The sequence below is a fragment of the Dermochelys coriacea genome, chromosome 7 (genome assembly GCF_009764565.3).
Source record: "Dermochelys coriacea isolate rDerCor1 chromosome 7, rDerCor1.pri.v4, whole genome shotgun sequence".
NCBI lineage: Eukaryota > Metazoa > Chordata > Testudines > Dermochelyidae > Dermochelys > Dermochelys coriacea.
Genome location: NC_050074.1, coordinates 72,958,554 through 72,984,447, shown reverse-complemented (window position 1 = coordinate 72,984,447; position 25,894 = coordinate 72,958,554). Strand labels below are relative to the sequence as shown.

The 25,894-nt window shown below is 43.6% G+C and overlaps 1 protein-coding gene across 1 annotated transcript in view; it reads right to left on the bottom strand.

Moving 5' to 3' along the window:
• Positions 1 to 2,212: 2,212 nt before the first annotated feature.
• Positions 2,213 to 25,894, bottom strand: part of MMRN2 (multimerin 2) — a 50,514-nt gene continuing 26,832 nt past the window's right edge. Inside the window, exons 2-7 of the mRNA XM_038408154.2 lie at positions 23,053 to 23,175; positions 20,143 to 20,249; positions 12,316 to 12,387; positions 10,183 to 10,347; positions 6,127 to 8,064; positions 2,213 to 3,009 (exon numbers count right to left, since the gene is read on the bottom strand). Of these exons, the coding sequence (XP_038264082.1) occupies positions 2,624 to 3,009; positions 6,127 to 8,064; positions 10,183 to 10,347; positions 12,316 to 12,387; positions 20,143 to 20,249; positions 23,053 to 23,175 (2,791 nt within the window). The 3' untranslated portion in view covers positions 2,213 to 2,623. The remainder of the gene's footprint in view (positions 3,010 to 6,126; positions 8,065 to 10,182; positions 10,348 to 12,315; positions 12,388 to 20,142; positions 20,250 to 23,052; positions 23,176 to 25,894) is intronic.

The window sequence follows — 25,894 nt, the reverse complement described above, 5'->3', positions numbered from 1 at the left end:
TGTGTAAAAGTTGTGACTCAACTGAAGTCATTGTCGAAGTTCCCATTGACTTCAATGTGGCCGGGATTTTACCTGGTTTCTCTAAGCCATATCACTGCTGGAGATGATGAGTGAGACAGAAAGGAGACTTTATCTACTTCATTAAAAGCGTCTGGGTCACCTGATTTTAATGGCCCAACTAAAAGATACCAGCCCTGTCACTGATGCTTTTGTCTCCCTTTGCACTTTCTCACCCCATCTTGGCTTTCTTGTACTCTTTCTTCCCCCCAGCTCAAAATATTCAAGCAGTATTGTGCACAAAAATGAGATTACGTTACTTGTCAAAGGTGCAGAATAAATGGTGTATTTTCAGTCTTCAGTGTATTGGAGACAGCAGTACAGAGAGATGCTTACAGTCCCACCAGTGAGTTAATTTATAAACAGTTAAAACTGCTAACTTTCTGGTTTGCCTTATTACAAGAGATATGCAGAGGCAATGGTGCAAAGGAGTGCTTTCATATGATTATTATACATGTTACGAACTGGTACATCCAATCTTTACTGCAAAGGGCACAGTCAGCTATAAAATTAAGGTTTGAAGAGCAATACATGGACCTGTTTTTAGTAATTCTGTAGTTTAATGCTTACAACTAGAGCTGGTCAAAATTTTTCCAGTGGAACAGTTTACCATCGGAAAATGCTGATTTGACTAAATCTGCGTTTTGAGGGGATGTATCCATTTTGTCAGAATTTTTTAAACATTTGGTTTTCATAAGTTCGAAATGTTGCACTTCGATTTCATCATTTTGATTGATATATTTATAATGTAAAAGCCAAAACATTTTGACCTTCTCAAAAGGAAGTAGTATATGTAAAAATCAGAGATTTGACTTTTCATCCCAATTCAGGATGAAATCAAATTTTGAAATCTCAGAATTTCCCTTAACTCTAACTTACCTTTTGCATTCCATTCAAGTGGGCTAATGACAATAGACTAGTCAGTTTAACTTTTTGTTGTGTACCATTAGCAGAACGCTGGAACTTTTTGGTTGCAAACACTGCAGAAGCATGATTTTAAATTTAAAAAAAAAATGTTTCGTTGACATTTTCATACTGTCAGTATATCACTTAGCCTGTTTTTTCCCCTAAAACAGAAATTTGGGCCTATATCAGTTTGATAGCGTCACATTAAAATTAGCTTTACAATTCAGTTAGATCATGACCAAGTGCCTAGAAAACTGGGACAGCAGTGCCTATCTAAGGCTGTAAAGATTTACTTGTGTGTGTAACTTGAAGCACAAGAGGCATCCCATTGCATTAATTGGGACTCTTCACATTCTTAAAGTTAAGTATATGCTTAAGCACTTTGCTGAATTGGGTTCGGTGGTTCCCAGACTGTCGTCTGGGGTCACTAGTGGTCTGCAGAGAACAGGCAGGCTAGATGTTTTGGGCTTGTCATCTACAGATGTTAAACTGCATCAAAAATAGCTAAAGCAATATTCTTTATTAATATGGCTTGTGACGGGACAAGGCCAGATGGCTATAGAAAAGTAGTGGGAGATAGATATATTAGCTCCAGGCTAAACAAATCCCTGGTACCAGGATAAGTGAAATGGCAGCTGCTCCAGGTCAATTAAGACATCTGGGGCCAATTAAGAACTTTCCAGAAGGCAGGGAGAAGGCTAGGTTGATTGGGACACCTGAAGCCAATCAGGGGCTGGCTGAAACTAGTTAAAAGCCTCCCAGTTAGTCAGGTGGGAGTGCATGTCAGGAGCTGTGGGAGGAAGTTGTGCTGTTGGAGAGGCTGAGTAGTACATACCATATCAGGCACAAGGAAGGAGGTCCTGAGGTAAGGGTGAAGTGGAGCTTGAGGAAGTGAGGGCTGCTGTGGGGGAAGTAGCCCAGGGAATGTTTCTAAAAGGTCAGCTACCATAGCTGATACTATTAGGGTCCCTGGGCTGGAGCCCAGAGTAGAGGGTGAGCCTGGGCTCCACCCCCCACCTTTGCCCCCTGTTTAATCACTGAGACTGGGAGACAACAGAGACTGTGTAAGGAAGGATAACTTCTCCTCACCTCCCTTGCTGGCTTATGATGAAAATGGCTCAGTAGACTGTGACCCTTGTCTCTACAGAAAGAAGGGTTACACGGAGGGTCACAGTGAGCCTCTGAGGCTAGCAAAATCCGCCTGGAAACGCAGGATCCACGAAGGCAAGGACAGAGCTTTGTCACAGGCTTTTTCAATCTAATTAATTGCTAGAGCTGCCACTGGGAGGTTATTCAGTGGGAGGGAGGAGGTGGCCCTGCTATCATGTCTATGAGGGGAGATAGTGCATGAGACATTTCTCTATTAAGATGTGTTCCACACAATGAAAATATTTGGGGATGCTTGGGCTGAGATAGTGTGTTCAAAGCATTAACTCATCACACAGAAGAAACTTAATAAAATCCCATTTCTCTGAATTCTATGTGATGCTTTAAGTAATCAAAAACCAAATATCTCTAGAAAGGAACGTGATGGTAAATCTAAGAGTGCTATGTTAAACACACACAACAGAATTTACATGCAAACAGATCACAGATCAGGCAGTAATTGATGGTCCACTGTATCTGTGGAAAAATGTTGACTAATGAACAATGGCACACTTCAAGTTTTAAATATTAGAAATCCACCCATGGTTGTTCCAGGTGGGCTACGTTTCACTATAGAGCCCTGCAGCAGTTCAAACCACACTCTCTCCTCCTTCTTCAGCTCTGCCATAGCAAAAGTGGTCTCAGAGCTTCCAGTTGTCTCCTTCTGACTACTTGACAGTGTCATTCTGTTCCCACCGCTAAAAACCAGTTGGCCTAGTGCAGGTCCTGCACTAAACTTCACATTGATGACAAACATGTAGACACCATTTTGAGGTGCTTTGAAGTAGCCCTCTTTAGGGAAATAGCTGTTACCATAATTAAGGTATGTTTCATTAAATCTCAATGCTTTTACTTCATCCCATTCTTCGGAGAATCCAACGTAGAATGCCACTGATGAATCTAGAACAACACAGGGAGAGGAACAGTTTTAACAATACAGCAACTCTTTCTGTGCTTGCTCCCCACAGGTAGGTAGTGGAATAAAGCTTCTAATTATGATTGCCACATATATATTTGTGTTAACTTACCTTATTAAATGTATTATATCTAGACCTGCTTCCTTTGGGTCTTAGGAATCATCTGTGTTTGATTTAATGAGGCACCATGTTCTAGTGGGTAGGGCACTGGACTAGTGGGTCACAAGACTTAGGTTCTATTCCTGGCTCTGCTGTGAAACTTTGGGCAAGTCACTTTACCTCTCTGCACCTCTGCTTCCACTCCTACTCTTTGTCTCTGTTTCAACGGTGTGCTCATTGTGTGTCTATACAATGCCTGGCACAGTAAGGCCCCAATCTTGGTTGAGGCTTCTAGGTGTTACTGTAAAACAAATAACTAGTTTTTTTGCTACCATCAGCATTGCTGAGCTGATCTAGCTGCAAGAGCAAGAGAAATGCTGGTCTTCCCCCATGAAATCTGTTAATCTGTATGGTATAGAGTAGAAGTACATAAAAAGACCAGAGTTCGGGGGGAGACCAGGAACAGTCAGCATGAATTCACCAAGGGCAAGTCATGCCTGACCAACCTGATTGCCTTCTATGATGAGAAAACTGACTCTCTGGACATGGGGAAAGCAGTGGACGTAATATATCTTGACTTTAGCAAAGCTTTTGATACAGTCTCCCACAGTATTCTTGCCAGCAAGTTTAAAAAGTATAGATTGGATGAATGAACTATAAGGTGGATAGAAAGCTGGCTAGATCATCAGGTTCAACAGGTAGTGATCAATGGCTTGATGTCTAGTTGGCACTCAGCATCAAGCGGAGTGCCCCAGTGGTTGGTCCTGGGGCTGGTTTTGTTCAACATCTTCATTAATGATCTGGATGATGGGATGGATGTCATCCACGAACTTGCTGAGTGCAACTAAGCTTGAGTGAAAGGTAGATATGCTGGAGAGTAGGGATAGGGTCCAGAGTGACCTAGAGAAATTGGAGGATTGGGTTAAAAGAAATCTGATGAAGATCAACAAGGACAAGTGCAGAATCCTGCTCTTAGGATGGAAGAATCCCATGTGTTGCTACAGGCTGGGGACCAACTGGCTAAGTGTCAGTTCTGAAGAAAAGGACCTGGGGATTACAGTGGACGAGAAGATGGATATGTGCCCTTGTTGCCAAGAAAGCTAACAGCATATTGGGGTGCATTAGTAGGAGCATTGCCAGCAGATCGATGGAAGTGATTATTCCCCTCTATTCAGCACTGGTGAGGCCACGTCTAGAGTACTGCGTCCAGTTTTGGACCCCCCACTGCAGAAAGGATGTGGACAAATTGGAGAGTCCAGCAGAGGGCAATGAAAATGATTGGGGACTGGGGCACATGACTTATGAGGAGAGGCTGAGGGAACTCAGCTTATTTAGTCTGCAGAAGAGAAGAGTGAGGGGGGATTTTGATAGCAGCCTTCAACTACCTGAAGGGGGGTTCCAAAGAGGATGGAGCTAGGCTGTTCAGTGGTGGCAGATGACAGAACAAGAAGCAATGGTCTCAAGTCACAGTGGGAGAGGCCTAGATTGGATATGAGGAAAAGTTATTTCACTAGGAGGTTGGTGAAGCACTGGAATGTGTTACCTAGGGAGGTGGTAGAATCTCCATCCTTAGAGGTTTTTAAGGCCCAGCTTGACAAAGCCCTGGCTGGGATGATTTAGTTGGCATTGGTCCTGCTTTCAGGACTAGATGACTTCCTGAGATCTCTTCCAACCCTAATCTTCTGTGATTCTATATAGATGCAATAGGTGTTTCCATAATTCTAGATAAAATAATGCCAAACCATATATCTTAAAGCAGTTCCTTATTTTAAGTCTTTTCTTGTAAAAGATTATCAAATTAAAGCAGGGAGTTTGTATTACCTTTGTATATGGCAGTGGTGAGACCATTTCTGGAATACAGTCTCCAGTTCTGGTGCCAAACTTTAAAAAGGATGTTTTAAAAAATTGAAAAATATTCAGAAAAGACACAAGAATAATCTGAGGTCTGGAAAACATGCTTTATGGTAAAAGACTTCAGAAGCACAATCTCTGTAGTTTATCAAAAAGAAGTTTAAGAAATGACTTGAAGATGGTCTGACTACATAAACAGGGAAAAGATTTCTGATGGTGATCCTTAGTTTAGCAGATAAAGGAATAACAAGATTAAATGGATGGAAGCCGAATTCAGACTGGAAATAAAGGTACACATTTTTAACAGTGAGGATAATTAATCATTAGAATACCTAGGGATCTACAGACTCTCCATCAAGATTTGGATGTCTTTTTAAAAGATATACTCTAGCTCAATCAAAAGTTACTGGTCTTGATTCATGAACTACTTGGCGAAATTCTATGGTCTATGCTATGCAAAAGGTTAGACTAAATTATCAGAAATGGTCTCTTCTGGGATCAGTCTATGAATCTGTAAAGAAATTCTTCTTACCAGCAGAGGGCACTGCAGTGAAGCATGATAGAAAGGAACCTACAGAATCAGTGCCAAAAGCAGTCAGTAAACAACACATTTTAAGTGACAAGAATCTTAGGTCCCATTCAGAACTTGTCTACATGGGGAGAAACAGGGAAGTTTTGGTGAATCAACTAGAGGTATGAAATTAAAACACATAAAGTACAGCATATTAAACATATGCTTCCTTTGGACCCAAGCTTTCCCACTTTGCTCACTCAAGTTACCCAATTAAGTTAACATGCCTGTTCCTGTTAGAAAGATGAACAGGATTTGGCCCTTTCTGTTCCTCCAAATAATGATGGAGACTGAGCCAATGCTTTCTGACTCAGAACAAAAAAAAATTTAAGTAATCACCAGCAATTGCAAGCAAAACATGGAGCTTTTAATGTTAAGGGCCCGTTACCCAGCTGTTGTAAATCTGTAACTCCACTGACTTTATACCAACCACTTTATACCAGCCAAGGAACCAAATGCAATGTCAAATCTTGGATTGCATTGAGACACTGACCAGCTCTCACACTATACATACCATGTACCTGAAGCATGCTGTGAGGCTCAGAAACAAGCTACAGCATGGGAAGGGGGAGAACCTACCTTTTTCCAAAAGCTCAGCCACTAGTTTATTTCTTCCATTTATAGTTTGCATGTGTTCTCTGTTCTCAGCAGTCTGTTTCTTGTCTCTCCTTTTTTGCTTCTCATGACCTTTTTGCTGCCTCCTCATCTTTTTGGTCATCATTGACTGAATCTTTGTAATGTCCAGACTTATGTTTGAGGCAACTAATTCTTCACTACTTCCAAACAGTTTTTGAAAAATCTGTAGATGGTCCTCAAAACTCTGTTTGGTGGTTGCTAAATCTGCCCTCAGAATCTCCACTGAAATGCTGAGTGGTTCCACTAGATTTACTACAGTATGATTGCAGCAGTTATTGTTATCGTCCCTCCATGACTGATGCCTCTTGATGTCCATACTTAGATGTTTGATCTCTTTTTTTAGAGTCATGATATCATTATATGCTGGATTATCCACAATGTCATCCCTGGAAGCCTCATGGTTAGGCTCCATATGTTCTACATTGCTGTGTGGGCTCCTGACTTCCTTCAGAGTGTTTTTTGTTTGCTTTTTATGTTCGGGATGTTTAGGAACATTCTGAACATCATGGTTACTCTCACGACCCATCTCCAGGAAATTAAATCTTTTTGTAAGGGATTCTAAAGTCACATTTTGCTCTTTGAGTTTATCTGAGGTGTGTCTGAGAGCTTCTTGCAGTTGAGCTACTGATGATATTAAGGTGTTAGGGTTTTCTTCAGACAAGACCTCCATAATTTCTGCTCCCAACAAGGCCTCTAGTGCTGTTTCATGCCGCATTGCATCTTCCAAAAGAGAATTGAAAGAGCTATTGAGATACTTGATGTGGCCGTGAATTTCCTCATCTTTCTTCTTCAGGAAGCCAATATCTTCTGACAAAATCTTAATCTGTGACTTAAGATGAGACATGCTGTCCATCAGTTGTCTGCTTTGCTCTTGTTGATAACCAAGAGACTGATGGATAGAATGAATAGCCATGGACAGCTCTTCAATTTCACTCCTCAAGAGATCCTTGGAAGACATCTCTAGGTGTTGAACTTCCTTTAAGTTTAGCTGGGTATTCTCTAGGGAATGGGTGATGTTCTTTTGATCTTCTTCCAGTATGTCAATGTCAGAAGATATTTTCTCACAATTGCACTCTCTCATGTACGTCATTAGAGCCCAGTGGTTTTCTTGAACATTTGAGAGGGTATAGTTCAGCTCCAATATCTGCCTTTGCAGAGATTCTTTGTTCTCTTCAATAATAAGTGATTTCTCCATTAAGGCTACTCTAAACTCCTCTGATTCACACTTTGACTTGTCTTTTAAATCCTTAACCCATTTATCTAAAACAATAAAATTCTCGAAGGCCGCATCTGAATCCATGTGCAGTTTTTTAAGCTGCTTTGCATGCTCTATCAGGGTCTCATTGAGTTTCCTGATGGATAGCCAGGTAGCTTCATCTTTGTTGCCACAGTATAAAGAGAGTCCTGTTAAGTTTCTGTTCAAAGTCTCAAGTTCATCTTCAAGGTTTTCTTGTTCTTGTTTCATGTCTGTCATGCTACTGTTCAAAGCTAATAAATGGGACTGCTGTATCTTATGATACCTCTTGAGCTTCATATCAGTATCAGCCTTGATCATGGTGAGATTATAGTGAATGATAGTCTGCTGCATGTGTAGATGATTGCCTATTTCCCTTTTCAGTTGCTCCACTCTCACTACGTTTTCTTGAACTTTCGATTCGAACTTAGTTCCTAGCTCCTGGAATTCCTTCTTGGGCACAGTGCTTTCTTGAAATTTCTCTATGCTTTTTTTGTTGGCCTCCACATCCTTGGACAAGTTTCTTACTATGCTGGAGAGGTTCTGTAAGCTTTTATTGAAGCTTGCCCACATTGGGTTAAAATGTTCCCTCAGGAAACTCTCCACATGGGGAAACATCATTTGCTGAAGGAGACTTTCAGGCAGTTCTGTAACACAGAATTAAATTGTACAACACACAATCTAAGAAACATATTCCTATAAAACTAAAAGGGAAAATTTAAATGATGTTTTGGGAAAATAAACCTTTTCAGGATGGGACCAGATTTAGACAAGTACCTCCAGGTCACTGGCTAAGTGTTTTTCTGTGGTGACTGCCACAATATCCCCCCAAAATCTAAACTTTCCTTTCAAAGAGAATTAAGCTTCTAATACTTATGGTTAAGACTGTGAGTCTGTCACAGAGGTCAAGGATTCTGTGACTTTCTCTGACCTCCATGACTTCTGCAGTGGCTAGTGCAGCTGACCATTGCAGGGGCAGTCTTGGGCCACCGTGTCCCCCACATACAGCAGCAGCAGGATTTTGGGAGTAGGAGGAGGCTCAGGGCTGGGGCAGGAGCTTGGAGTGTGGGATGGGATGAGGGCTCTGGATGGCATTTATGTTGGGGGGCTCCCTGGAAGTGGCAACATGTCCCACTTAGGGTGGGGGCAGTGTGCAGAGCCCCCTGGCTGTGCCTCCACCTAGGAGTCGAGGAACATGTCAGTGCTTTCGGGGAACCATGTGGACCTGGGTAGAGATTGCTCGCCCTACCAATCCTGCCCCCCCAGTACCAGTGGGAGTCCCTGACCACCCTCCCCTCAAAGCATCTGCAGCACCCCTGGCTACCCCCTGCCCGAGAGCACCCTAGTTTTAGTTAGGGGTATATAGTACAAGTCATGGACAGGTCCTGGACCGTGAATTTTTGTTTACTGCCCATGACTTTTACTAAAAATACCCGTGACTAAAACATAGCCTTACTTATGGTTGGAAAAATAATCTTCTATTTAAATTGAGCATAAGTCAATACAGTGTTGTCTTTCTGAGCCTGCAGCCACTTTGAAACAATAGCTCTGAGAAGTGTGAAGTGCCCCTGTTCATCTAAGAAGCATGTTAACTCTGAATTTTTGATGATAATTTCTCAACTGGCCATTTTAGCAACACCCCCACAAGTTAATATGTGTATCCCACAATTCCATAATGCCTTCCCCTCTGATACTTACCATGCAACTATATCAAATACAAAATTATACAACACACTGAAATCTGAAAATTTAGGGACAGCATAAACTCAAATGACTTTAATAACAAACACAAAGGGATACCCAAACTTAAATATTACACTGGGCCTGGGCAGCGTCTGCGAAGTAATCTGTAACGGTATGTGATATCTTCTCTGTACTTGATGGTAACCAACTCAAACACTGATCCTTTCTCATTAATGAATCAGGTTCTAAGGACCCATGGTTCACTAGTAGGCCAAATTCAGCAGTGAAAAGTATGTATGGAGTACAGGCTGGTTTGGAGAATTCAGACACTCCCTCTTACGTAATTTCCACCAATCTTGAATTCAATATAATGTGTGCGCAATGACTGTGCGAAAACTTACACAGTAAAGGGAGGAAGGTGAAGGGCGCAATGGGAAAAGAAATTAACAAGTAAATGTAAGGAGCCTGCTTTCTCTTACACAGTGAGTTGCTTTTCCTGATACCCATTCTTCAGGCATTGTGACATGTAAATTACACTAAGTTATGCCAAATAAATTCAATTTAAACTATGCTATGGTTTACACCCACTTTACATCCTAATTTGTCACAGGATAATTTGGCTCAGCGATTTCCAGGGGAATTGCTCTCATTTACCCCATATCTGGATTTGGCTCACTCTAAGCAAGTCTATTTTTTAATCAGAGGTGTGATTGCAGCATATGTAGATATACCTTTATATATAGATATATAGATATACCTTTATACCTTAGTGACCTTTGATCTAACTAGCACAAGTATCAATAGCAAAGGAATTGTGGACAAACCTGCCCGGGACATTGGGTCTGTACTTAAGCATCTAGTCTGTGCCGCCAAAGCTTCACTGCTATAGTTTATAGTTCAATCTAAGCTAATACAAGTATGTCTCCACATGCTGCAATCATATCTCTGCAGTGTAGATACACCCTAAAAATTGAAGTAAAGCCCTGCAGAATACCAGGTTCTAGTTTCTAGATTTTCTTTCTGCTATATATGAATCTACAATGCCAGCTTGAACACTGATGTGTCTGTGCCAATCCTCTCACCAGATTTACTCTGGTTCAGTTTTGACGTCATGGTGGTAATGTTGTTTTCAAGTAGTTTCTGTAAATCTCCGGCTGACTGATGAATATCATTCTGAAGATCTTCCAGAAGTCCCTTATGATGCTGAATAGTTTTCATAATTTCTTCTGCCTGTAGTGATGTCGACACTAATTGCAAAATGAAAGAAAGTGATCAGCCACACAATATCCAGCAATCAACAGTGTGAAAAGTACACCCCAACCTGGTGCAGGCTCTGTACCAAATCCTGTATTCCTTACTCACTGAGAAAAGATTTAATTCATCCTTGAGTCTTCCAGTGACTATAAACAAAAGGCTTTTGGGGACATGACATATAAGCTCACGTAAACGTGTAGTCCCAGTTATTTCAATGGGAGTATTATAATGACAGTCCTCCGCCACACCATAAGCATCTCTTGCAGAATGAGAGCTTTCAAGTCAGTTGCCTAAGGTTACAGCTACACTGCAACTGGACGATGTGATTCTCAGCTCAGGCAGATGTATATGGTCAAGCTAGCAAACTAAAATAACAGTATGGCCACAGCTTCACAGGCAGCAGCTCAATCTAGGTGCCCATGCTGTCACAGCCATGCTGCTATTTTAACATACTAATTCAAGCCGGGCTAGCGTATGTATCTCTATCCAAGCTGGGAATCACACCACCTAACTGCAGTGCCAGATGTACCCTAAAAGGAGAGCAAAATTGGTCTACCTACAAATCACACACCATTGGCTTGTAGAGCTGGTTGGGAATTTTTTTTGACAAAAAACAGTTTTTCATTGGGAATGTTTCTCAGGTCCAAGATAGAATTTCTGGTCAAAATTGGAGGGCCGGGGGGGAGAGGGAGAGAACAGAAGAGCTGCTTGGTCAGGGATTTGAACCTGGGTCTTCCACATCCTAGCTGAGAACCTTAACCATCAGGCTACTGGCTATTCAAGGGTGGGGGTGGGGAGGTTTTTTCCCAAAAAATATCAAAAGGTCTTTGTTTCATCCCACTGCAGAACAGGAACTTTTTTAAAATCGTGAAAATTTCCATGGGAGGGGAGAAAATATTTTCAATCCAGCTCTATTTGCCTTCACCTTCATTAAAAATCTTTTATACTCTCAACTCTCCTTGCAGCAGCTATTTATGCAAGCTGAGCTCAGTGTCGGAGAGAGGACGGTGTCTTCCAAGGCTGTAACATTGCCCTAAAGCCAGCTGTTAGGAGATATTTAATAGCACTTAAAAACTGCACCATTTCCCAGAGGCACAAGGAACCAGTACATTTGGTCAGACTGACAGGACAGAGTACTGAGGTATGGATCTACAGCAGTAATGCCAACAGAGCCTTGGGCAGGTCTATTTTATTAATGACTAAAATACCATTTTGATGGATTGTTTTTCAGATAAGTATTCTGAGCGATAGGTTTCCACTTCTTGACAATGGTAGAATTCACCTTGGAGGATGAGCAATTTTATGTTGAAATCCCCAAAACAGTGAAAGAATTAACTGTATGAGTTGGTATTTTCATCTCATTTGATATAAAGTTGTAGAGTGGTTACTTTAATTTCCCTGGGTATTCTTGTATTACAAGTCAGTCTAGGGCAGCCAGAGACCAAAAAGACAGTTAATACTTCAGGACAGGTATGTATTTGTACAGCACCAAAGTCCATGGGAGCTGCTGGGTGTTCAGTACATTTTAAAAAAAGCAGACTACTTACTTAGGTCCCTACCTATTGGCAAAGTAGTCTAACGGGGTACCCAATTTTGAAAATCTGGGTCACTTTTTCTCAAGCTTGGCAGGATCCTGGGTCAAACTTACAGGCTCACAAAAAGGGATTCCCTTACACTGAAGGGTCGAGGCGCATCTTATACTGAACAAATGATCTCTTCTTCCATGATCATTTGTAGAAATGTTATACAGGATTAACACAAACAGGATGTATACACTTGAAGAATTCTCACCAACTGAAGGGGAAAGGCTTTCCCAAAGCAAGTAAATTCACTATATAGACAACTATTGTCCACACAGAGCATGTATACACAGCTGAAAAGTCCTTCCTCTCATTGTATACATCTGTTTTGATGAGATTAAAGAGATGAAGTGAAGCAGTGAGTTAAGTTCAGGAACATACTTTTGCTTGAGAATGCTTCTCCATCTTCCAGTCCTTCTCTATGATTAGCTGGCACTGGAACAAAATTGGGATCTGCAATGGAGATTTGATAAATTGCATATTAATGGCACAGCCTCTTTCCCCTCTTCTGTAAGTTGTTTCACACAAGTCAACTACTCATAACGGAAGGGATCTCTTTTCATTTTATACATATAGAGGCTGATCTTCAGCTGGTGTAAATTATTACAGCACTATTAAAGGCAATGAAGCTATGTCAATTTACATGTTAAGGACCTGCCCCTTGTTTTCTGTGTTAATTAAATTCCACCTCTACCATGAAGCATTCCAGATATTAAACTATTCTGTCTATCCACTTGCCCAGTTACTGCACTCAACTTTGTAATATCACACGTCAGTCTGTATTGCTTTTTAATTGCTTGTACATTTAAACCCAGTCCCAACCACACCCGTATGAATAAAGACTCCAAGGTCAGACCTTTGGATTACAAGTTCCTCAGGGCAGTGAACCTTTTCCTGGACTGGAACAGTTACCTATTTTACAGTGCCACAAGCTTATAGCATTGCTTAAATAATAATAAAGCCTCAGTGGATCTTCTATTCATGCTGATTTATTGACCTTTAAGAAATGAGCTAGGAAGGACTGTACACGGTTAACATTTAGTTTAAAAGCTTAGGATGAAAATTGGACCTGTCTTATACATTTTAACAGTTTTTGAGGGAATGTCTGTGTGTTCTACATATATTTAACATTTTTAAATGCCTACAAATTAGTAGTATTTTTGTGGTTTCCACCAAATCTCTGCAAATTCTTTTTTATGACTACAGTTAACTAAAAATCCCTGCACAGTGTTGCTATCAGCTGTGACAGACCCAGACCAATGGGGTACAGGAGTCTGGTAAAGGGAAAATATACTGGCCACTGGATGAATAGTTTTCTGTTCCCTGAGTGACCAGAGCAGGGGTTGCCCTAGAGGAATCAGGAACCTGCTAGAACCAATTAAGACAGGCAAGCTAATTAAGACACCTGAAGCCAATTAAGAACTTACTAGAATCAATTATGGCAGGCAGGCTAATCAGGACACCTGGTTTAAAAAGGACGTTCCCATCAGTTAGTAGAGGGGCGCGCCAGGAGCAGGGAGTGAGAAGGCGTGCTGCTGGAGGACTGAAGAGGACAAACATGATCAGGCTTCAGGAGGAAGATCCTGCAGTGAGGATAAAGAAGGTGCTGGGGGAAGGCCATGGAGAAGTAGCCCAGGGAGTTGTAGCTGTCATGCAGCTGATACAGGGGACATTGTAGACAGCTGCTATCCACAAGGCCCTGGGCTGGAACCCTGTGTAGAGGGTGGGCCCAGGTTCCCCCCATACCTCCAACTCCTGATCAGACACAGGAGGAGTTGACCTGGTCTGTGAGAAACACCAGAAGGGAAGGTCTAATTTGGAAAGGGATCTGCCCTGTCCCCGACTCACTAGGTGGGACAACAGAGACTGTGGGGATTGTTCTCCGTTTCCCGCATGCTGGCCAGTGATGAGGTTAGCTGAGTGAATGGCAGATTTGAGCCTCTAGCAGAAGTGGCCAAACTGAGGGTTGCTGTGAACCTCTGAGGCGAGCAAATCCACCAAAAAAACCCCAAAAACTGCAGGATCCACCAAGGCAGAGGAGGAACTTTGTCGCACTGGTGTCAGGACTGGGATCTGATGCACTGCGTGGCAGAAGAAGGAGGGTGTTCTTTGTTGTTGTTTTTTTTTTAAAAAAGAGGCATGCGCAGCTGTCCGAAAAGACCTACCCCCAGGAAAAGAAACCCTCTGAACAGGTGAGGATGTCTCCCGCTTTAACACCAGACCAGAAAAATGAGGTGTCTGAGATGATCTTCTGGAACCAAGATGTGTTCTCGACAAAACCGGGTCGAACAACAGAGACATATCACCACATCATCACAAACCCAAGGGCCAGAGTAACCATGAGGCCCTACCAGGTGCCAGCAGCCAAAAGGGAGGAAATAAAAGCAGAAGTAAAAAAAATGCTGGAGTTGGGGATCAGTGAAGAATCCCACAGTCAGTGGTCCAGCCCAGTCGTGTTAGTGCCCAAACCTGATGGCACCACAAGGTTTTGCAATGACTTCCAGCGACTAACCGAGGTATCCCAGTTTGACGCGTACCCTACCTTGCATAGATAAACTACTAGACTGTCTGGTCAATGCCCGGTACTTGACTACCCTAGACTTGACAAAGGGGTACTGGCAGATTCCCCTTGCCGAAGACACAAAGGAAAAGACTGCGTTCTCTACACCAGAGGGTCTTTTCCAATATACTGTCCTCCCTTTTGGACTACATGGGGCTCCAGCTACCTTCCAGCACCTTGAGGACAAGCTATTATGCCCCCATAATCATTATGCTGCTGCTTACCTGGACGATGTGGTCATTCATACCCCAGACTGGGAAACCCACCTAGAGAAGGTGGAGGCAGTCCTCGATACCTTCAGGACAGCTGGCCTTACAGCAAACCCTGCCAAATGCGCCATAGGGTTTACAGAGGCCAAATATCTTGGCTACATTGTGGGAAAAGGTCTGGTAAAACCCCAACTGAATAAGTTAGAGGCCATTCAAAATTGGCCCCAACCAAGTCGCAAGAAACAAGTCTGAGCATTCCTAGGTGTGGTGGAGTATTGCCGACTATTTATCCCACACTTTGCCACAAGGGCAAGCCCTCTGACAGACCTAGTGAAGGCCCGTGGACCTGATCTGGTGAGATGGTCTGACGCAGCAGAGAAAGCATTCACAGACCTATGGACTGCCCTCTGCAGTAACCCCATACTGATAGCCCCAGATTTCACCAAGGAATTTATCCTGCAGATGGCTGCATCAGAAGTAGGGTTGCGGGCCGTCCTATCACAGATGGTCAGGGAGGAGGAACACCCAATTCTCTACCTCAGTAGGAAACTCCTTCAAAGGGAACAAAAATATGCAGTGATGGAGAGAGAGTGCCTTGCTGTAAAATGGGCCATGGAAATGATGCGCTATTACCTTCTTGGGCACAGATTTGTCCTCGTGACTGACAATGCCCCTCTTCAATGGATGCAGCGGAACAAGGAGAAGCACACAAGGGTGACCAAGTGGTTCTTATCCCTCCAACCTTTCCAGTTCCATGTGCAACATGGAGCAGGAAGCCGTCACGGCAATGCCGATGGCTTGTTGCGTGTGCACTGTCTGGCGTCCCAAGCTGCCCAACCCCTTGGTGTTGAGCAGGGGGAAGGGATATGTGACAGACCCAGACCAGTGGCATACAGGAGTCTGGTAGAAGGCAAATATACTGGCCACTGGATGAATAGTTTTCTGTTCCCTGAGTGATCAGAACAGGGGCTGCCCTAGAGGAATCAGGAATCTGCTAGAACCAATTAAGACAGGCAAGCTAATTAAGACACCTGAAGCCAATTAAGAACTTACTAGAATCAATTATGGCAGGCAGGCTAATCAGGACACCTGGTTTAAAAAGGATCTCCCATCAGTTAGTGGCAGGGGCGTGCAAGGAGCAGGGAGTGAGAAGGTGTACTGCTGGAGGACTGAAGAGTACAAGCATGATCAGGCTTCAGGAGGAAGATCCTGCAGTGAGGATAAAGAAGGTGCTGGGGGAAGGCCATGGGTAAGTAGCTCAGGGAGTTGTAGCTGTCACGCAGCTGATACAGGGGACATTGTAGACAGCTGCTATCCACAAGGCCCTGGGCTGGAACCCTGTGTAGAGGGTGGGCCCAGGTTCCCCCCATACCTCCAACTCCTGATCAGACACAGGAGGAGTTGACCTGGTCTGTGAGAAACACCAGAAGGGAAGGTCTAATTTGGAAAGGGATCTGCCCTGTCCCCGACTCACTAGGTGGGACAACAGAGACTGTGGGGATTGTTCTCCGTTTCCCCCATGCTGGCCAGTGATGAGGTTAGCTGAGTGAATGGCAGATTTGAGCCTCTAGCAGAAGTGGCCAAACTGAGGGTTGCTGTGAACCTCTGAGGCGAGCAAATCCACCAAAAAAACCCCAAAAACTGCAGGATCCACCAAGGCAGAGGAGGAACTTTGTCGCACTGGTGTCAGGACTGGGATCTGATGCACTGCGTGGCAGAAGAAGGAGGGTGTTTAAGGACACCTGGTTTAAAAAGGATCTCCCATCAGTTAGTGGCAGGGGCGTGCAAGGAGCAGGGAGTGAGAAGGTGTACTGCTGGAGGACTGAAGAGTACAAGCATGATCAGGCTTCAGGAGGAAGATCCTGCAGTGAGGATAAAGAAGGTGCTGGGGGAAGGCCATGGGTAAGTAGCTCAGGGAGTTGTAGCTGATACAGGGGACATGGTAGACAGCTGCTCCACAGGGCCCTGGGCTGGAACCCCGTGTAGAGGGTGGGCCTGGGTTCCCTCCATCCCTGATTGGACACAGGAGGAGTTGACCTGGTCTGTGAGAAACACCAGAAGGGAAGGTCTAATTTGGAAAGGGATCTGGCCTGTCCCCAACCCACTAGGTGGGACACAGACTGCGGGGATTGTTCTCCATTTCCCCCATGCTGGCCAGTGATGAGGTTAGCTGAGTGAATGGCAGGTTTGAGCCTCTAGCAGAAGTGGCCAAACTGAGGGCTGCCGTTAACCTCTGAGGTAAGCAAATCCACCAAAAACACAGGACCCACCAAGGCAGAGGAGGAACTTTGTCACACAGCCATAATACTGTTGTGCAAATGGGAAATTAAAGAGAGGGTAGCCATGTTTAATCTCTTCTCTGTAATGGTCATTTACCAAACAAAATGCACTACATTTGATGGTATTTCTTCTAACAGTATAAATGAAAGAATGGCCGGTAGTATTATATGTTTCAAAATATGCAGTGCTTTACAGAGAACTAGAGCTGCCCTCCAAAAAAAAAAAAAAAAAAAAAAAAGCCAACTCCACGAAGGGAAAAAGAGAAACTCCATTTTAAATTACAGAATAGATGGACAAGTGAGTGAGATAAGGATTCACCTTCCTTGACTTGTTCTCACTGTGGCCTCCTTAATTACAAAGAGAAGTTGTCAAATAATAATATTGTAGTTTGGGCTTCTTGCTCCTCTTCTGAGCATGATCAACAAGCATTTTTGTATAAAGTGTTGCTGTAGCCGTGTTGGTCCCAGGATATTAGCGACTAGGTGGGTGAGGTAATATTACATGCATTACTGTGTCAACCAGGCAGCTGTCAGTTTCCCCTATTCTGTGGAGGGCGACGAGTATAGGATCCACTAATTTTGTTTGGAATTGAATACATCATGATCTCTCTAGTAACTGATCTGCTGCTGTAAACTGACCTAGTCACCAGCCTTCACTTGGAATTTAGTCCTGGCAGGGTAGACTTCTACCTCGGTTGAGCCCACAGCAATGTGGCAAACAGACCTTTCATCATGTGTGATGAGCATGACAGCAGGCTTCTAGATGACTGTTTGCAGCCATTACAGCTACTAATAATGTCAAACTAGCAGCAGATTAGGGGAATAGAAGTCCTGAGAAGATGAGCCATGTTGGTGGCCTCACATCTTATATGTGTAACAGTCTTTTTTTAAAAAAAAATAGAAATCTAAAATGGAATGAAAGCCTTAACAGAAGGTCTAATGCAGAAAATTAAGTCCTGTTGCTCAGCTTAGATCTCTTGTTCCTAAGGGTATGTCTACACTATGAAATTAGGTCGATTTTATAGAAGTTTGATTTTTAGAAACCAATTTTATACAGTCGATCGTGTATGTCCACACTAAGTGCATTAAGTATGCAGAGTGCGTCCTCGCTACCGTGGCTAGCATCGACTTACAGAGCGGTGCACTGTGGGTAGCTATCCCACAATTCCCGCAGTCTCCGCTGCCCATTGGAATTCTGGGTTAAGTTCCCAATGCCTGGTGGGGCAAAAACATTGTCGCAGGTGATTTTGGGTACATGTTGTCAGGCCCCCTTCCCTCCCTCCGTGAAAGCAGCGGCAGACAATCGTTTCACGCCTTTTTTCCTTGGTTACCTATGCAGACGCCATACCACGGTAAGCATGGAGCCGGCTCAGCTCACCGTCACCGTACATCTCCTGGGTGCTGCTGGCAGACATGGTGCTACACAGCAGCAGCTACACAGCATTGCTACACAGCAGCAGCTCCTTCCCTTTGCGGCACACAGTGCAGTAGATTGATAGCCGTCGTATGTCTCCTGGGTGCTCCTGGCAGACCTCGGTGAGGTCGATCAAGGGTGCCTGGACAGACATGGCTATTCTGTGTGCACCAAATGCGAGCCAGAGACTCCAGGTCATTCTCTTCTTTAAGTTTCATCTCATGGAGATTCAGTCCTGCCTGCAATATCATGCAAGCTGGAGGCTTCTGCCTCAGGCTGCTCTCCCAGCCAGCAGCACCATGCGGTCGCACCTACCCCAGCCTACCCTTGCTCCCATGGCTCATGAAGCCTGGACAGTAGTAAGGAGCAGTTCAACTATAGGCTGAGCAAGTGCAGAATGGTGGTAGAATGCGCCTTGGGACGTTTAAAAGCTCGCTGGCACTGTATGCTGACTAGGTCAGACCTCAGCGCAACCAACGTTCCCGTTGTTATTGCTGCATGTTCCATAATATCTGTGAGAGTAAGTGGGAGACGTTTATGGCGGGGTGGAGGTTGAGGCAAATCGCCTGGTATCCGATTTTGAGCACCCAGACTGGCCAGGCTTCAGTGTGACAGTTGTGTGTGTTTCTCCTTGATTCAAACCCACCCCCTTTGTTGATTTTAATTCCCTGTAAGCCAACCACCCTCCCCCCTTTGAAATAAAATAACTATTGTTTTGAAACCATGCATTCTTTCTTTATTAATTTAAAAAAAATGAGATAATGGACAAGGTAGCCCGGGTGGGGTGGGGGAGGAGGGAAGGACAAGGCCACATTGCTTATTGTAGCCACACTAAAAATCAAACTGTTTGAATGACAGCCTTCTATTGCTTGGGCCATCCTCTGCAGTAGAGTGGCTGGGTGCTCGGAGCCTCCCCCTCTTCATTCTTGGGCATCTAGGTGAGGAGGCTATGGAACATGGGGAGGAGGGTAGCGGTTATACAGTGGATGTAGCGGGGGTCTGTGCTCTTGTTGGCTTTCCTGCAGCTCCAACAGATGCTTCATCATATCCATTTGCTCCCCCATCCTGCCTCCGCTCTTTGCACTAATTTAATTCTTTCCTGGCCTCTGCCACTGAATGCCTCCATGCATCAAGCTGTGCCCTATCAGTGTGGGAGGACTGCATGAGCTCGGAAAACATGGCATCACAAGTGCGTTTTTTTCACCTTCTAATCTGCGATCACCTCAGGGACGGAGATGATACGGGCAGCATAGAAACATTCTATGCTCTACCATTCTGAGGGGACTGTATGGTCATCTGTTCTGCTGAATTCACCACGCTGACCAAACAGAAAATGAAATTCAAAAGTTTCCGGGGCTTTTCCTGTGTACCTGGCTAGTGCATCGGAGTTCAAAGTGCTGTCCAGAGCTGTCACAATGGAGCACTCTGGGATAACTCCTGGAGGCCAATGCCATCGATTTGCATCCGCACTACCCCAAATTCAACCCAGTAAGGTCAATTTTAGCACTACTCCCCTTGTCGGGGAGTACAGAAGTCGATTTTAAGAGCCCTTTAGGTCGGCGGAACAGGGTTGGTTGTGTGGACGCAGTCATTTCTAAATCGGCCTAACGTGGCCAAATTCGACCTAACCCCATAGTGTAGACCAGGCCTTATTATTTAAAAAAAGAAGTTCTCCCTGCCCCTCCCAAAACCACCATGATTGGTGTCTAGTCTTAATTCTCACATTCACTTTCGAACTTTCCTTACCACGGTGTTCACAGTTCTCGCCAATATAACCAGGGCAGCATTTCCAGTGCAAAGAGTTTAAAACCTTCTGCTTCACACGATATACTGGCTTCAAAGTTGCCCTATACCTGGAAAATGAAAAACATGTCACTAAGGACCTGATCTTCAACTGGTATAAATCTCCACCAGCTGAGAATCTGGTCCTATACTGTACTAGATGACTAGTACAAAAAATTAAGAAATCAAATAATAACATGCATCTATGCTGCTCAACAAAGCATTCTGACTGTAGTGAGAGTGCTCTTTTCCACCGCCGTAAACTGTAATTTGATTTTCATACTTTCTTTTTTTAGTAAACCCCTCGCTACAGGACTCTTGCAAAAAAGAAGTATCATTGTGATAGTTATAAAGGAGTCCAGTGTTAGCAACTGAATGTTAGTTTCCGTAGTGTCTTGCAAATGTAAAGCCAGGCACACTCAAAGGTGGAGGTTACCATTCTTTAATTAGCAGAGCTCCAACAACTTGTTCCACTCTGTACAGCAGAACCTCAGAGTTAGGAATAGGGTGACCAGACAACAAGTGTGAAAAATCGGGACGGGGGGGGGGATAATAGGAGCCTATATAAAAAAAAAAACCCCTAAAATAGGGACATCTGGTCACCCACATTAGGAACACCTCAGAAATGAAGGTTGTTCATAACTGTGAACAAAACATTATGGCTGTTCTTTCAAACATTGACTTAATACATTGACTCTGAACATTGACTTAATACAGCTTTGAAACTTTACTATGCCGAAGAAAAATGCTTTCCATTAATTTTTTTTAGTAGTTTACATTTAACACAATACTGTATTTGCCTTTCTCCTCCCCCACCCCCCGGCCCGTCTCTGCTACTGCCTGATTGTGTACTACAAATGAGGTGTGTGGTTGACTGGTCAGTTTGTAACTCTGGTGTTTGTAACTCTGCAGTTCTACTGTAATTGCTTCCACAAGTGTTGGAGTTAGACTAAATTCCAGAAGTATTGTGGTCTTCTATATGGTGGCCTTAACGGGACACACAATTGCAGTTTTGTTATTGGTGTAGCTATCGGAAATACCACAGACGGGTTATACGTTCAGGTCCAAATTTCACTCAAAATCCAAATGCCAACTGGAATATCTTGTGACTTTTAAAAACAAGTTATAATGGAAACTAGTTTATTTTTAAACAGACATTCTACTGCAGTTTTCAGCATAGTGCTAGTACTAGAGAAAATTTAAAACTGGCTTGAAACAGGCTATAAACAAACACAAAATTGGACAGTCTGCTTTCATTGTTCAGAGCAATGGACAAATGAATGCATGAATAGCTTACAAATAACATTTTTTTAAAATGTAACAATAAATTAATAACATGGGTAAGAATGTGTGGGTGGATATTAAATGTATTATTTTTAACCAGAAAGTCTCTCTTTCAGCCAGTGTTTCCCAACCACTATCAAATGTACCAGTGTTGGTATCTCAAGCTCTTGCCACTGTTCCTTGCACAGACATTATCTTCTCAGGAACTAGTACCCAATGCAATCTTAGGATCTAAACCTGCAGACACTTACATTGTGCTTAATTTTATGCATTGTGAGTAGTCTTATTGAAGTCAATGGAGACACATTGCATAGAAATACGCATGTGTAAGAGTTTGCCATTAAGGATCCGGGTCTTAATGATCTCTGACTTCAGCCTTTCTTATCTGTGACTTCAGCCTTTCTTTTAATGTGTTTAAGCACAGCTCAGTTCAGAATGCCTCAGTTCAGTTAGTGACTCCCTTAGTAGAGGACTCTTCCCTCAATTAAAGATGCCTAAGCTAAGTTTAGATTACACACACGCACATATGACTTAGGAGTACAAGTCCCAATTGGGTTTGAATGGGACTTGTGCTTCTATGGGTATGTCTTCTCTGCAAAACAAAGTACGTTCTTAACCTGTGTTAGCGAACACAGGTTGAAATAGCAGTCAACACAAGGCAACTTGGCTTTTAATTTCAGTTAACAGCTTGTGTGAAAGCCTAGAGAGGAGCCTGCAGTTGAATTTGAGCTGCTAGCCTGAGTTAAATGCTGAGTTGCCAAGTCTTCACTGTTACTTTAACACACATTGGCAAACCCAAGTTAAGAACACACTTTCTTTTGCAGTGAATACATACACTAAGTCACTTAAGAACTTTTGAAAATCTCACCCTGAATATGTAAAAGAAGAAGGTTTAGCTGCCTCCATTGGTTTTACTGAAGCCAACAAAGAATCAGATAATGGGAACATAAAAAAACATATTCCTTGGGCTCTCTAATTTTGAGGTATATAAAAAGGCAGGATGTTGCGGCTGCTTGTTTTATTTTACTGTAACACATTTTCCTAACCCATCATGTTGACCCTTTCACTCTTCTCTTTGATCCCTCCACTGGCTTCCAACCCTTTGCTATCACATCAAATGAACTGCTTTTTTCACTTTCAAGGCCCTTCACAGTCAAACCCCATCCTACCTATCAACTGTTGATGCTCACCACCAGTTGGCCTATGATGCAAGCCCCCACTGCCCACTTTTTCAATTTTCAAACAAACATCTTCATGCTTTTTCCTGTGCAGCCCCTCATGCTTGAAAGGCACTCTCTGTAAACACTGGCAAAGTTACCTCATTGCCCTCCATTCAAACCCCTCCTCAAAACTCTAATTTCTGTGACTCGAACAAAAAACTTGTTTGACGAGGCTTCTTGTGTGCAGAGACTGGCCAATATTGCCTCACTGTTTACTTGAGCTCTCCCATCTGTCTATACCCATCTGTTGCCTCTTGGCTGTTGCCTTGGGACAGGCCCATCTCTTTGTTTTGTGTTTGTACAGTGCCTAACACAACATGGTCCTTGGCACTACCATAATACAAATAATAATACCACTAAGGATACTTACATGATTTTCTGGCAGTCTGGGGCTCCATTTGAACAAGGCTGCTGTGATTTAATCACATATTTCTCTTTCTTGCAGGCAGCTGTGTATGTGACCAGCTGGGACTTCATGAAGGAACACCAATTCCTGGGAGGGGAAAGCACAGGGAAGGAACTTGAAAGGAAAGATTTCAAAAATCCCTGTTGATAACAGCAATGCAAAGGAAGCGTGCCATTCAGAGGGGCCTCCTTTCCAAGCTGAAAGATGACAAGGGCCCAGGGCCAGCTCTAGGCACCAGCAGAACAAGCAGGTTCTTGGGGCGGCACATTTCTAGGGGTGGCATTCCGGCGCCGGCCCTGCTGCCCCTAGAAATATGCCCCCGCCGCCTCAGCTCGCCCCTGCTCTGCTTCCATCCACTCCCCTTCTCCCCATTCCCTCACAGGCTTGCTGCACACAAAACAGCTGTTTGGTGCAGCAAGCCTGAGGAGAGAGGGAGGAGAAGCCGAGTGGTGGTACACTCAGGGGAGGCAGCGGCGGTGGAGCGGAGGTGAGCTGGGGCGGGGAGCGATTCCTCTACCCCTCCCCTCCGGTTCATGTCCCCTCTGCCTGCTCCCCTGAACGCGCTGCCTCTTTCTCGCCTGAGAGGGAGGGGGAAGAAGCAGAATGGCAGCGTGTTCAGGGGAGCAGGCAGAGCGGATGTGAGCTACGGCGGCAGGGAGCTGTAGGAAGCAATGGGGGAAATGCTGCATGCCCAGGGGAGGAGGCGGGGCCGAGGATTTGGGGAAGGGGTGGGGGGGGGCACGAAAAAAAAGCAGGGGCGGCCAAAAATTTTTTTTGCTTGGGGCGCAAAAATCCTAGAGCCGGCCCTGCAAGGGAAAATGGAAATTTCCGCCAAAGCTTTTCTTTGTAGTTAATTTGCTTTGGTCTGGGATGGTAATGTGTATTAGTGTTCAATACAAAGGAGGAGTCTCTGAATTTTGGGACGTTATCATGACCTTGAGCCATTTTTGCAACCCTCTCAATTTTGGTTTCAGTTTGCAGTCTCAAAGCTTCACCTGCAAGTATTTTATTGGCTGAGGGAGGTCATTTAGACCTTGACTGGCATGTTGAGTCAGGTAGCTAGGCATTTAAATGGTATCAATTTTGGATATACAAGGGGAGACTGCTGCTGAAAATCTAAGGCCCTAGATAACTATAAACTTCACTAATAGGCTGTTCCTAGACAGTTATTTTGTTTAATGTTTGAGCTTGTTTGATATTAATTACAGCAGCCTTGAAAAAATCCTCTCACCAAGGGAAAATCATCTTAGAAAAGTGAGTACAGTATCATTTATTTTTTCATTCTCATGGTCATTCTAAGGGTGGGCAAGTAGATTGTTTCTGGACGTCTACATTCTTATGATAATTTTACAAGGCTGAATTATATTATCATCCACTAGTCACAGCATGTCTCTATTTCCAAGGCTTTATACTCCACCCAGGACAGTTGCTCTGAACTGAAAATTTCATAGGTGAGGCCAATAACTAAATGTAACAACAAAAATGGAGGTGGTGGGGTAAAGGTCGAAGGGGGAAGAAAGAGGAATCAATTTACATATGAACTTGAATAAGAAATTGAACTAACAACAACATCCTGGGAAAATCAGCTTGTAATTAGTGTTAAAATGGAAGCATGTTCAACATCCTAGTTCAGATAGCATTTATGCAACAAGGTTCAGCAATTATTCAAACACTAAGGGAATCAAGCAACAACACCACCAATTCAGTAATTAACAGAAATGGCACTGTGTCAGTTTAGTGCTTACAAAAAGGAGCAAGAGAGATAAGTGGGTCCCAAATGACAAGGAAACTGGGCTCCCTGCCTAGCATTCTAGCTGTAATAATTTCCAGAGGAAGAGTCTATTGAACCAGCTGTAACATTTTACAGACCACATATCTATAGACAGTCTAGTGCCTTTTGTTTAATTAACACAGGTCTCCATCAGAGTGGCTATTTCACATGTCCAATGCCAGTTTTTCACCAAAAATAACACAAGAATTTTACATGCAATGTTAACTCCACAAGAACTGACTCACAAAGGCTAGGCTCTCTAAGCGTCCATTAACCAAACAGGCTGGAAAGTTGAGGAACTAAGAGGCTACTTTTCAGAGTAGCAGCCGTGTTAGTCTGTATTCGCAAAAAGAAAAGGAGTACTTGTGGCACCTTAGAGACTAACAAATTTATTAGAGCATAAGCTTTCATGAGCTACAGCATCCGATGAAGTGACCCTCAGAGTCCTTGTTCTCTTTAACAAGCCTTTTTATTCCCTTCCCCCAGAATTCAAACCAATGGGATAAGTGCCTCTGCACTTAACCTCTTCGTGGGTGGATGGAGGGGAGCAATCAACAAAGTCTTTGTTCCACAATGGCCCATTTGGATTCAATAATCTTTCCTGATGAGCAGGAGATAACACCTTTTGTAGAAATCCCCCATTTTGCATTAGGTGAAGTTTTTTTTACCTTTTTGGTGAGTTACATAGGCCATGTCTGCATGACAGAGTTTGTCGACAAAAGTTATGCCACTTTAATTAAAGCACTTTAATTAAACTGCTGTTGCATGTCCACACTATGCTCCTTGTGTCGGCAGTGCACATGCACACTAGCAGCTCTTACATTGACAAAGAGAGCAGTGCACTGTGGGTAGATACCTCTGTGCAACTGGCTGCAGGGTGCTTTAGGAAGGGTTTTCTATGCCTCATGGGGCAGGTACAGCATCACATGATGCAGGTTTCTCAATCCTATTGTTCCATGGGCATCCTACTAGATTGCCAGCTGCTTTTCTATTGAAGTATGGGGGGGCGGGGGAGGGGAGAGTGTGTGTGTGGAG